This window comes from Nyctereutes procyonoides, unplaced genomic scaffold (assembly GCF_905146905.1).
Source record: "Nyctereutes procyonoides isolate TBG_1078 unplaced genomic scaffold, NYPRO_anot_genome, whole genome shotgun sequence".
Taxonomy (NCBI): Eukaryota; Metazoa; Chordata; class Mammalia; order Carnivora; family Canidae; genus Nyctereutes; species Nyctereutes procyonoides.
In genome coordinates this window covers 61,859,919-61,874,038 of record NW_026575135.1, presented here as the reverse complement: position 1 = coordinate 61,874,038, position 14,120 = coordinate 61,859,919, and the positions used below count along the sequence as shown (strand labels likewise).

At 45.4% G+C, this 14,120-nt stretch overlaps 1 protein-coding gene across 1 annotated transcript in view; it reads left to right on the top strand.

The window, feature by feature from the left end:
* LOC129494628 (uncharacterized) overlaps positions 1-13,877 on the top strand; it is a gene marked incomplete at its 5' end in the record, with an annotated part of 613,327 nt that extends 599,450 nt beyond the window's left edge. Inside the window, 3 exon segments of the mRNA XM_055301528.1 lie at positions 8,038-8,620; positions 8,623-9,062; positions 13,845-13,877. Of these exon segments, the coding sequence (XP_055157503.1) occupies positions 8,038-8,620; positions 8,623-9,062; positions 13,845-13,877 (1,056 nt within the window).
* Between the last annotated feature and the right edge of the window lie 243 nt (positions 13,878-14,120).

Below are 14,120 nucleotides of genomic sequence, written 5' to 3'. Positions count from 1 at the left end.
TCCCCACCTGTTCTCACACCATGCGTATGTTTGCATATATGTGTGCGTGCGTGATGTGACTCCATTTTCTCTTTGCAACAAGACTCACATCTGAAGTCAAACTTTATATCACATGTGACATCATTAATTAACTACCACACTGAGTGTGTGTATTGCATTAGACAATAGCTGACAGCCTTTACAGGGTCTGGCACTGTGTGACGTCTGTGCTTACATATTAATTTACATGTTCCTTTCCAACTTCCTTCACCACAGTGGTGGTGAAGGTTGCAGGAAAATTAGGTATTTGTGGGGCACCTAGATGGCTCAGTTGGTTAAGGGGCTGGCTCTTGATTTCAGCTCAGGTCATGTTCTCAGGATCATGGGATCGAGCCCTGCATCAGACTCCACACTCAGTAGGGAGTCTGCTTCTCATTCTGCCCCTGGTTGTGCTCGCTCACTCTCTCTTCTCTCTCTCTCTCTCTCTCTCAAATAAATTAGTAAAAATGATTTAAAAACAACAACAATAAAAACTAGGTACTTTGTGAGGGTAACAAAGAATAGTAATCATGCTCCATTCATCTTTGTATTTCTCAACTATTTCTAAGCTTCAGAGCCTCGGATGTCGCTGTTGCTCAATAAATGCTTGTTAAGTGGATAGATGTGTAGATAGGTAGACAGATGAAGTCAAAGTGCTTTGTATGTTCTTTTCCTCAGCCAAGCTAAGGTTCTCTCATTGGGGAGAAATCTACTTTTTAAGGAAATTTTTTTGTTTAGTTTTAATTATTTGGACTTCTTTGTGACTACTCCATGCTCATAGGTTAGGACAGACAGGACTATAAATGTATATTTATTTGTTCAACTAATATAACTGTGTCTCCACTGTATACTTAGTCCTCTGCTCATAAAATACCTGCTTTGAGTCCTTGGTATCTATTTGAAAGGGATCAAAGAATTAGTCATATGCAACCCATATGTGAGATCAAAGCAAATTGTGGAACTCCCTGCTTAATCCACCTTGTTCATCACCCAAATCCACTGGCCACCCACGGCAAGTTTTCTCATTGACCTTGTCCATAGACAAGGCAACTTTTGTTTGAAGAAATCAGTGTCACAATGGGACTCAAGTTTAAGGAACATTTTTTCCCCTCACCTTCTCCCCATCACCCTTCAAACATGTCCCAGCTTCAGTTACAATGTCTAAATTTTAAATAAGGATTTATAGTTTATAAAAGGCAGTTATAACATCTGTCACTGTGCCTATTTTATACCTGAAACTAACAAGGTATGTCCATTATACCTCAGTAAAGAAAGAAGTCCTATAGATAATCTCAGTTAATCATCATAACAATTCTATGAGGTAAGCGGTATCCTACAGGTACAGAGTGACCTTGTACAGCTCTTATCTTCCCTGGTCTTAATCCCACTCCTTTATTTTGGTGAAACACAGCTTTGTTCCTTGTACTGTTCCCAAGCTGGTTAGTTTTAGTAGACTCCTGGATAATCTCAATGTTGGCCAGCTTCTGACATCAGCCAGCACTCACTCCTCACAATATTCTACAATTATAAGAGTGTTAATTTCATGTCCCTTACCACCGATATGGCCCTGGTCCTATTTTTGTCTGGCCAACATATATTGGCCATCTCTACTCAAAAGTGATAAAATATGGTATTTAGTGAATCATGTTCAAAGCAATGATACCACCCTCATGGGGTTGTATTCTTCTAGGAAAACATTCTAAAGAAAAGGAATACTCACACACATACTTCACTGAGTATTTATGTCATAAAAGAGTGCAAGAGATTTAGAGAGATTTGTGTAAAAGAGCCCCTAAGAGGAAGCAAAAGGACAGAAGTGTGGAAGAAAGGAATGAAAATATCAGCCTATCAAATTCCACCAAGCCATCAAAAGAACAAGTTAAATGCAGTGAGTAGAACTCCTTCTTCCTGTACATGATGGCCTGGTACTGACCCCTCCTTGACCAGAGTCTAATGTCCTCGCTATCTCCCAGTTCTGAGGCAAATTTCTACCATTTTGAACTATGAGTCAACTTCAGCTGAGAACTTCAGATCTGGTAATTTTTCATTGATTAGGACAGTGCGTGCGGATATCATGCCTGCATCACCCACTGGGAAACTGACTCTCTTTCATGACACTGGGCCCTTGTAGTCCTTATGTGGAAAATGCATTCTTTGGTGATGGCCACTGGAGCAGTTATAGATATGCTGTCAACCTGTAATGATCAAGTTTAACCATCTGCTTCAAACTCAGTTCATAGCCTTGTAGCTAAAAGTAGGAATTGCCCTTTCAGATTGGGATGGCTGGTTGGTGCACTGGAAAATCACATAGCTGATTTAAGAAGAGTCAAATGTCCTTTTACTGCTCTCTGTTTCTTTGGCTTTACAGCCTTTTCAAACTGCATTTTGTAGAGACTGTAGGGCAAGGAATAAAAGTTTAGTCACTTATTCTTTTTTTAAAAAAAGATTGATTGATTGATTGATTGATTGATTGATTGATTTGAGACAGCGAGCACACCAGCAGTGGGGAAGGGGCAGAAGGAGAGAGAGAATCTCAAGCAGACTCCACACCGAGCTTGGAGCCCAACTCGATGCTCATTCTCATGACCCTGAGATCATGACCTGAGCTGAAATCAAGAGTAGGACACTTAACCACCTGAGCCAACCAGGCAACCCTTTAGTTACCTCACCTATTCTTTTTTTTTTTTTTTTTTTTTTTTTTTTTTTTTTTTTTACGATTTTATTATTTATTCTTGAGAGGCAGAGAGAGAGGCAGAAACACAGGCAGAGGGAGAAGCAGGCTCCATGCAGGGAGCCCGATGTGGGACTCGATCCCTGATTTCAAGGATCACGCCATGGGCTGAAGGCAGGCGCTAAATCGCTGTACCACCTGGGAGTCCCTACCTCACCCTCACCTATTCTTATCTGATCAGCTTCTCTATATTTCCCTAAAAGTTGACTCAGTTGGCTTCAGACCTTAGTCCCATGGCAAAGGAGCCAAACAGCTTCGCTCCACCCTTAGGAATCTCATGCAGACAAAACCTTTTTCTAATTCTCAATAGTGTAAACATTGGTCCAGCTCACTGCACTCCATGTCAGAAGTGGGGCTTGTACGTTTGTGCAAGTGGATTTACTATGAAATTAATGAAGCATGAGCTTTACTACCACAAGGCCCTTGATTTAGTTTTGTGTTCATAATTCTGTAGTATTTTGCTTTAGGAAGGCTCCCAAACTGGTAAACTTCAGGTTCCAAAGACCTGGATCCAACTGTAGCAAAAAACACATGATCTTAGCCAAAAGGCTGAGAAGCGAGGTAGCAAAAAACAAAGTCACTGAAGCAAAGGGATAAATATTCTTCCCCCTAGTAAGCCTCAGAGCCCATACTTGATGGTCATCTTTCAGAAATATTTACATGCAGGTTGAAAGAAAGACTGGATACATGAAGTTTTTGCCCTGTCTAGGATTCTAGGTCCTAAAGCCCCATCCCCACTGATCTTTTTTTAACCCTAAAGATTTATTTGTTTATTTTAGAGAAAGAGAGCATAAGCAAGGCAAGGGGCAGAGGGAGAAGGAGAGAGATAATCTCAAGCAGATTCCCAGCTAAGCACAGAGTCCAACACGAGGCTCCATCCCAAAACCCCTACCATGACCTGGGCCAGAATCAAGAGTCAGATGTCCAAATGACTGAGCCACCCAGGTGCCACCCCTCCCTGCACTGGCATTTCTCAAATGCAGATCAACTCGGATCTGGAACTCCCCCCTGAAAAAGGACAGATAAGGAAGTTAAAAGGCAAAGATGGCTATTTGTCACATTTTTGTGTGGGCTTCCAAAAGCCATACTCCTTCCATTATCACAACACTTTCATTTGCCAACATCCTAGTCAGTACCCAAGGAATACTCGAATTGGCTGCTAAGATCCTAAGTGATTTAGGAAAAAGCTGATTGTGCAGGAGAATGTCTTCAAAGGTAATATCCTTGAACTCACATTTTCCTTTAGCTATGAAGTGTCCAAGTGCCCAGGTTTGGGGTTTTGTTTTCCTTTTTGTTTCTTAACCAAAAGCCAACTATCAAGAGCAGCTTATTCTGTTTGAAAGTAGCATAATCAACTGCAGACTTTTGAAAATTGGGCTGCAAGTTCCTATCTGCCTTTAGATAACCTAAAAGAGGCAAACAACGGCACTTTGATTTTCAAAGAAGAGGTGTTCACTCTTCATTAAGAGTCGGTAAAATCCAGGGAGACTTGCTAATTAAAGACCCGTTGGGGAAATCTGCGGAGCACTTTTGAAATATGCGACTGTCACAGCTGCCCTCTGATGAGGCTTGGGTTCCAATCTGTGCCTCTCCAGCAGCCTGTGCGACCATCGCTGCCAGGTGGCATCAGCCTCCTCACAGCGTCCTCCTCCTGTCTGCCATGAGGGAATAAAGCCGCATCTCCCTGGGAAGCTTCCACCGGTGGCTCAGAAGAAATCTGTCTGCAGAGAAGAGATGGCAAGCGTCCTTGGAAATGTGAATTATTGCTGCCATCAGCACATCGCTTCCTCTCTGTATTGAACCTTTGACATTGAAACGGGTTGCTTATACGTAGTTACAATGTTTGTCATTTGCCTTGGGCTTGCTGAAGTAGGGAGAATCAAAGCTAGTTGTACCTGGCTTTTAGGAAGCAGAAAATCTTTGTACATAAACTTCGAGAAAAGGAAATTGGCAAACCGATGCTCGAGAAAGTTGCCCGAAAATGTTTGCAATCACCAATTTATTTATTTTAAGAACGTGCCATCAGAGATTACTATTCTAACTGAACTGAGGCTAAAACTTAAAAAAATAAAAAAAAAAAAAGCAACCATGTTTGCTGCTCCCAAGAAAAGTAGACAATCCTTGGTTTAAGGGTAAGTATACCCCTCAGAGAAAGAATAAAGAAAGCAAAGGAAAGGAAAAATGTTAAGAGCATCTGTTAACTTGGGCCTGCATCCTTTGTGCTCAGGGACAACTGTGCTGACGAACGAGAATTTATGGATTTAAGTCATTTGTGCCGATAGAGCTCTGCATAAAGCTGTGGGTGCAATTGGTGACTGCAAAACCAGCCGTTTTGCAAGAAAACATTTTTTTCACCTTCAGAAGATCCTCAAAGATTTCCCATCAACCTTTAACTATTAAATAATCTATATCTGACTTTTTTCTTCTCAGACCATTGGGAAGACATTGAGGAGATCCTTGATCAATTTATATCCCAACCTTGTATGACATTAAGGAAGAAATTTTTAATTGCTCCAAAAAATCATATTTTAAGGAACTGACTTGCTTATACTATGATGGTAAGAATTTATAAAGCAGAGACCCAGGAAATTTAAGAGAAATCCCCTACCCCTGGACAAGCAGAGCAGGACTAACTCCATTTTGTGCTACACCCACCACCTCCTGTGTGACCCCCACATGACCTGCTTATTGCTTAAGGCGCTGCCCCAGCCTAGTCAAGCCGCTGGGCACACCTAATCGGAAATCGACTCATAACAATGTAACCCCGCCTTGTGCCCGCCAAAACTGAGCGCTGATTCTGACCACAGTGCTAGGCCAGCTCAAATGGATGCTATAGGGTAAGATGTAATTCAATTGGCCACCTGCGTGTGGACCGACATGACTGTGCAACTTTCTGCGTATCCCATTGTCCCCTGGCCCCTATAAAGCTGCTACGCCTCTTAGTCTCGGGGTCCAAGTCCCTGCCTCGCTGTGTCGGGTACACCTGGACCCAGGCTCGAGCTTGTAAATAAACCCTCGTGTGTTTGCATCGGTGTCGGCTCCTTGGTGGTTTCTCGGATTCGCAATCTTGGGCACAACATTTGGGGGCTCGTCTGGGATCCGAGAAACCCCCAGGACCCCATCCAGAGGTTTTTTTTTTTTAATTTTTTATTTATTTATGATATCACAGAGAGAGAGAGAGAGAGAGAGAGAGAGAGAGAGAGAGAGAGAGAGAGGCAGAGACACAGGCAGAGGGAGAAGCAGGCTCCATGCACCGGGAGCCCGACGTGGGACTCGATCCCGGGTCTCCAGGATCGCGCCCTGGGCCAAAGGCAGGCGCCGAACCGCTGCGCCACCCAGGGATCCCCATCCAGAGGGTTTTACACGTGGTGAGTGCACTCAACTTTTTCCACCTTTTGCACGCATATTCCCTGAGAGCTCTAAACTGTACCGCACCTGTAGGAATTCCAATCTGTATTGGGTCGGCATTGGCTTAAGTGGACGCGCTGGCGGGCCGTCGACCGGGGGTCTTGAGGAGACGTCCCTTGCCCCTGCCTAGAGGACAGGGTCCTCATCTGTAAGGAGGACAGGGTCCTCGTCTGTAAGGAGGGCCGGCTGCCAGCCCTTCGGGTTACTTTCTGTTCCGTCTCCGCGGCCGCATTGGAACGTTTGTCTCTGTTCCCGTGTTCTTGTTACCTGTTTTGTTGCGTACTGCTCTGTGCTACTATGTCCTTGCTAACTGTGCATTTGTCTGTGTTGTTGGGTCCTTGTTAATCGTCTTTACTGTCTGTGTCTTGGTGTGGATTGGGGATATTATAGGGGAAACAGAAACCACTCCCCTGTCTCTTATGCTCTCCCACTTCTCGGATGTTAGGGAAAGAGCTCGTATTCTGAGCATAGACATACGGAGAGAGAGATTCCAAATTTATTGTATATCAGAATGGCCAACCTTTGGCGTGGGATGGCCCCGAGAAGGAACTTTCCACCTACCTATTATCTTACAGGTTAAGGCCCTGATCTTCAGGGACAAACCAGACGGCCACTCTGACCAGGTTCCCTACATCCTGATCTGGCAGGACATGATCAAGAATCCCCCTCCTTGGCTAAAACTATTTTTACCCCCCAAAGCAGGACCCACCGAGATTCTAGCCCTGCGGAAAGCCGAGAAGGAAACCGACTCTACGCCCCAAGCGCCCCTTTATCCGGTCTTCTAGGATTCCTCCCCGGAGGACCTGATTCTCCTGCACCCCCTCCCCCTTCTGCCCCTCCATTGGAGGCACCGGGGGTTGCAGAAGGGGCGTCCCCCCTCACTGACGAGGGAGTCCCTGTGCGCGGGCCAGCAGCGAGGACACGCGGTGGGACCCACTGGTCAGCCCCACCTCCGAATGCGGGGCCTGCGGACTCCACCGCCCTTCCTCTCTGTGCCATGCCCCCCCCCCCGACGAGACTGGCGAGCAGCTAATGTTATATTGGCCATTCTCCACCAGTGATTTATATAATTGGAAAACCCAAAATGCAAAGTTCTCTGATAATCCGAGAGATCTAATCGGGCTTTTAGATTCTGTTCTCTTTACCCACCATCCTACTTGGGATGACTGCCAACAGCTCTTGCAGGTTCTCTTCACCACCGAGGAGAGAGAACAAATTCAGGTGGAAGCCCGGAAGTCTGTCCTGGTAGAGGACAGACAGCCGCCTCAAAACCCAGACCTCATAAACGCTGCCTTCCCTTTATCCCGCCCCACCTGGGACTACAACTCAGCTGAAGGTAAGGAGAGACTCCAGGTCTGCCTCCAGACTCTAATGGCAGGTCTCCAGGCTGCTGCCAGCAAGCCTCCCGATCTGGCCAAGGTCTATGATGTGAGGCAGGGTAAGGATGAGAGTCCAGCAGCCTTCTTAGCGAGAGTCATAGAGCCTTTTAGGCAGTACACCCCTATGAACCCAGAAGCCCTGGAAACAAAGGCCGCAATTATCATGGCTTTTGTTAACCAGGCCGTGCCGGACATTAAAATTACAGAGTAGAGAGACTGGGAGAAAAGAGCTTGCAGGACTTAGTGATAATAGCAGAATGATTCTATAATAGAAAAAGTCCAGAAGAACTGCATGTTACCACCCCACATGCTATTAAAGGGGTACTCAAACAGCCCCCAGACCGCTGGATCAGCAATGCCCGTCTGACCCATTATCAGGGCCTACTGCTAAACCCTACCAGATTTTTATTTAAGCCACCGACAACCCGAAATCCAGCAACGCTACTCCCTAACCCAGACTGGGACTCCCCTCTACATGACTGTCAAGACATTTTGGCAGAGGTGCACGGAATCAGAGCTGATCTCCAGGACCAGCCACTGCCAAACGCGGACGCCACCTGGTACACGGAGGGCAGCAGTTTTGTCCGAGAAGGAGTCAGATATGCGGGGGCAGCCGTAACCACAGAGACGGAGACCGTCTGGGCAGGGGCATTGACAGCCTGAACGTTGGCAAAATGGGCAGAACTGACCACACTGGCCAAGGGGCTGACCGTGGGGGAAGGTAAACGAATCAACATCTACACCGACAGCAGGTACGCCCTCGCCACCGCTCACGTCCACGGAGCCCTTTACAGGGAGAGAGGGCTCCTGACAGCAGAGGGAAAGGCTGTTAAAAACAAAACGGAGATCCTTGAACTCCTGAGGGCCCTCTGGCTGCCCAAGGCCCTAGCCATCATCCACTGTCCGGGGCACCAAAAGGCAGACACGCCAGTAGCCAGGGGAAACCGGTGAGCCGATTGACAAGCAAAAGAGGCGGCCCTTCTGGTGACGCAGGTCTTAGCAACCACGCGACCTGATCCGGGGGCACCGACCCTGCCTGACACCCCCAACTATACTGATGCTGACTTACACTGGACCAAACGCTTGCCTATGACCAGTGCTTGCGTGGCTGGTGGAGGGCTGCAGACTCCAGCGTCATCTTGCCAGAGGAACTAGGACTGCGAGTCCTATCCCAAATGCATCCGAGTACTCACATGGGGACAAGGAAGATGGAAGACCTCATACGACATGCAAAGATCACTATTAAAGACTCTCGAGCAAAGATCGAGCAGATTGTGGCAAGCTGCCATGCATGCCAGTTAACTAATGCCAATGCCCATGGATCTAACCCGGGCACCTGGCTCCGGGGGGACCGCCCAGGAGCCTATTGGGAAGTGGACTTCACTGAGGTAAAACCTGGAAAATACGGATACAGGTACTTACTAGTGTTTGTAGATACTTTTTCAGGATGGACAGAGGCATTTCCCACCAAACATGAAACGGCACAGACGGTGACCAAGAAACTGCTGGATGTCTATCTTACCGAGGTATGGTTTTCCTGTTAGAATTGGATCAGACAACGGCCCAGGATTCGTCTCTAAGGTAACACAGGGAGTGGCAATAGTACTTGGGAAGATTGGAAATTACATTGTGCGTATAGGCCCCAGAGCTCAGGACAGAGGATGAGGATGAACAGAACATTAAAGGAGACCTTAACTAAATTAGCCCTGGAGACTGGCGGGGACTGGGTGACTCTCCTCCCCTTCGCCCTATATAGGGTGAGGAACTCCCCATATAAGACGGGACTGACTCTCTACGAGATCATGTTCATCATGTTCGGTCTTCCTCCACCTATTATCCCCAATTTAAAACCTGAGGTGCTTGCTGAATTTGATGATCACCAACTTTTCTTCTCCCTCCAAATGTTACAACGAACCCACGAGCAGGTGTGGCCTAAGCTGAGGGCCCTCTATGAGACTGGGCCACCCCCAGACCCCCATTGATATCGGCCAGGTCACTGGGTATAGTACGGAGATACCAACACCAGACACTTCAACCTCGCTGGAAGGGACCTTACATCGTGACCCTGACCACTCCCACCGCTCTCAAGGTCGACGGGATTACTCCTTGGGTCCACTACACCCACGTCCGGCCAGCTGACCCACACGCCGTTCTCAAGGACTTTGTTCCAGAATGGAAAAGCCAACCGGACAAGGACAATCCCCTAAAGCTAAGACTGTGCCGTTCTCATTTATTTCCCACCTCCAAGACTCCCTAGTCTGAGGTTGTCTTTCAAAATAGAAGGGGATTAGACTTAGTTTTACAACAAAGGGGGGGTGGTTATGTACTGCCTTAAACGTAGGATGTTGCTTCTTTGCTGGAATGTAAATGGGAGTGAGAACAGCAACAAGGTTGGTTAGAATCCTGGTTTAATCATTCCCCCTGGCTCACTCTGAGAGCAACCTGGATCCATGATTGGGTCCTGCATAGGATCCTCTGAAAAAGGGGGGAATGTGGAACCCAGGAAATTTAAGAGAAATCCCCTACCCCTGGACAAGCAGAGCAGGACTAACTCCATTTTGTGCTACACCCACCACCTCCTGTATCACCCCCACATGACCTGCTTATTGCTTAAGGCGCTGCCCCACCCTAGTCAAGCCACTGGGCACACCCTAATTGGAAATCGGCTCATAACAATGTAACCCTGCCTTGTGCCCGCCAAAACTGTGCACCAATTCTGACCAAAGTACTAAGCCAGCTCAAATGGATACTATAGGGTAAGATGTAATTCAATTGGCCACCTGCGTGTGGACCAACATGACTGTGCAACTTTCTGTGTATCCCATTGGCCCCTGGCCCCTATAAAGCTGCTACGCCTCTTAGTCTCGGGGTCCAAGTCCCTGCTCTGCTGTGTCGGGTATACTTGGACTCAAGCTCCAGCTTGTAAATAAACCCTCATGTGTTTGCATCGGTGTTGGCTCCTTGGTGGTTTCTCAGATTCGCGGTCTTGGGCACAACACTGGGTAGCCTGGGTAGTGATCCTGGGGCCTGGGATGGAGTCCCACATTGGGCTCCCAGCAGGGAGCCTGCTTCTCCCTCTGCCTGTGTCTCTGCCTCTCTCTGTGTCTCTCATGAATAAATAAATAAAATAATTAACAGAAAAAAAAGTTATAAAGCAGAATAGATATGGCAGATTTCTATCTACAATACTGCTCTCTACCCATAATATGGAACATGAGGAAAATATTAAAAAAAAAAAAATAAAGCTAGTCCTTCGGAAGAAAGCTTAAACAGCCATGTCATAAAGTCATTTTTCTATCATTAGTTCTGCATCAACTCTCCCAAAACAACCTTATTTTGTTTTTCTTCACATATTTTCTTTCTTTGACTTGAGATTTTTTTTTTTTTTACATGGCGGAGAAAGAAATTTGACACAAGTGCAATATAATAAAGAATAATTAGTTTCCATGGCTATGCTCTGTTTTAACTTTCATACCTCTGACATAGTCTTCAGCACGTATAATGCAGTTAACACATAGAACTGATCTTTCTCTACAGGGCTGGGACTGAGGAGAGGGTGAAAATCAGGGTCATAGGCACTCTCAGGGCCACACCAGCACACTTGAACTTTGCTTCCTTGCTGCCTGCCTTTACTTGCCTCACCTGAGCCCCAGCCTAGAGGGATCCCCATCCAACAGTACAGCCTGTCTTCTAAATTCACATCCAAAAGCTGTTATTTTGTCTAACGCCAATTGTCTGGTGATAGTTACTTCTTCACTCTCCAACCAGGTGAAGGAGAATGATGATGGGAGGACTCTCTTCTCAAATTCTAAGTGTAGACTAAGAATCACACAAGTAATTTCTATTTTATGTAGACAGAAAACTCATGCTATTTTTACTCAGACCAGTTTCTTCTTGATTGTGTGTGGAGATGATCTTGCATGCCTACTACTGTATGCTCCTGCTTTCTTAATGACTTTGGGGGATTATATATGGTTGATGACAAAAACCAAAACTTTGACCATGAGATTCATGATCACTTTTTCTCAGAATTGTGATTAAAGCAAATGACAAGAGCATGGCTTTTAAAGCCCTCTACATTCTTACAAATTCTTTCATGGCTTAATTTTAATGTTGAAACATACTTTTTAGACTTACCTCTATATCGAATTCTCTCAGGCAAGTGATGATTCTCTTGCGCTTTGTGTTACCTGAATAGTGATGAGATATGAAAAGATAAAAATCTTTTGCTATAACAAGATGTTAAGTAATCCTGAGGGGTGCCTGGGTGGCACAGTTGGTTAAGTAGCTGACTTTTGGTTTTGACTCAGGGTATGATCTCATGGTGGTGAGATCAAGCCCCATTTTGCACTCAGGGAGGAGTCTGCTTGAGATTCTCTCTCTCTCTCCCTCTCCCTCTGCCCTTCCCAATCATGTGCTCTCTTACTGTCTCTTAAATAAATAAATAAATTTTCCAAAAAAGATGTTAAGTAATATTGAGAGCATTTAGCAAATATGACAGTCTTAAGATATTGTGTTTGATTTTAATAATACCTATCAAATTATGATTTGAAAATTTATTGCTGGAGCGCCTGGGTGGCTCAGTGGTTGATCGTCTGCCTTTGGCTCTGGTCATGATCCCAGTGTCCTGGAATTGAGTTCTACCTTGGGCTCCCAACAGGGAGTCTTCTTCTCCGTCTGCCTATGTCTCTGCCTCTCTCTCTCTGTGTCTCTTATGAATGAATAAATAAAATCTTAAAAAAGAAAAGAAAAGAAAAGAAAAAAATGTATTGCTAACATCACTGTAAAGTCATAGAGGGACCTTTAGCAACTGCTTATCTGATAAGTTATCATTGCTTTTCAATCAAAGCATAAGGGCTCGGTCAAAGACTGAAATGTAAATTATGATTTCTTGGGATGATTCATTAGAAAAGGATTCTGTGGAGAGGAATGCTTGAAAGTTCATTTCCGAGGCATTTCAGAAAGACTAAGTAGAGAAGTAATGGACTATTTTTAGATGGGGAAGAATGTAGATTTGTACTTCACAATAGTGGGACTGACAATCCCCAGCCAGCATGTGTCTTTTCTCTAGTTTTGAGATATCTGAGTGTCCACCGCCTTTTCTTTTTCTGAAGAATCCACCTGGCTAATCTTTCCTTTTCACCACATCACGTTCCTCCTTAGCACGTTCAGGGAATGCTGCTAACATACAGCAGCTGAGCATTCATTCTGCTTTGGCTGGAGCTTGAAGGGATAGAGGCTGAAAGAAATTGTCAGCAGTGCACACAGGATCCCAGCATGGAAGGTGAGAGAAGAAAGGCCTCTTCATGCTCAGCCGGTTGACTCAGTGCTTGTCACATCAGGCTGCAGGGAGGCGAGTTGAAGTGCTGTCCTGGTTCCTGACTTCAGCCTTTCCCTCGGGTGGAAGCTTCTGGAAGTTTCCCCAGCAGAAGCATAGACTCTCTGGAGACCCTGATGATCTAAACTGTAGAAAGCACTATCCATCAGAGAGATGAACAAGCCCTGCTTGTTGAGGGTAAATCTAGCAGAAGATTCACCTTTTTTTTTTCCTCTGAAGACCCTTTCAAAACCTTCTCTGGTAGCTGGAAAGCAGTAAATTAGGGCAGCAGGATCAGAACGTGGAAGGCTCTGGCAGGCAGGGCAGGCTGAGTTACTGTCTTCTGTAACCTTCCCGCCTGCCCAGGAGTCATACATAATGGAGAAACAGGTAAATAAGAATTAAATACCTGAGGTCTCTTTTTTCTTCTGTCCTTTGATTACACCGCTATTTTATTTATGGTTCTCCAAAGAGAAGCAAACTGCCCTCATGTGCCATTGCTTTTGTAAATTGTTAAAGAATCACAAAAATGAAATACTTCACAGCAGGTTTTTCTCTATTGCCTCTTTCCTGCTGTACTGACCCTTTAAAGTGATGGTTTCCATGCACATGCTCCTCCCTCCACAGCCACCCTCTCCCCCCACCTCCCAATAACACTGGCCTTCGTTTCACTGTATCTTATTTACCAAAGGAGATCAAATGGGTCTCAAGGTGATGCTGAGGTTGGTGTAGTGTTCACCAGCCCTGTCTGTATTTGCTCTGTATGATATCGTTCTGTGTCTCAGGGACAGTATTTAAGGTAGGCTGACCACATGCTTTGTGTTGTGTTTGCATGAGAATTGGGTAAGCAAACAGAGAAAAGGCAAGCAGGTTCGGTTTGGATTTTAAGACTATATTCTCAGTGGCTTGAGTGGGAGCCTAGTGATGAGAAAATGCAGATCTGAATTACCTGTGCGGTCTCTCAAGGTTTCACGTTTCTTTGCCCAAACAGGTAACATTTGGCAATAAGGCTGTCTCGCTCTGAATCTACTTGGAAATTTCTAGCATTTGGTTTTTTCCGATGAACAAAATTTCAGGATTTTTTTTTGAATCTCACTTATATCCTCCACCAAGAACCCTAAGAGATTGGGGATCCAGGTTTTCCTTTCATGTTATCTTCCAGCAGGAGGGAATTTTTTTTTTTAATAGAAAGGATTTGGAGTGTGAATAACGGGTTAGATGATTTCAAGAAGAAACCAACATGATACTCAAAGGATGAAGCCTTCAT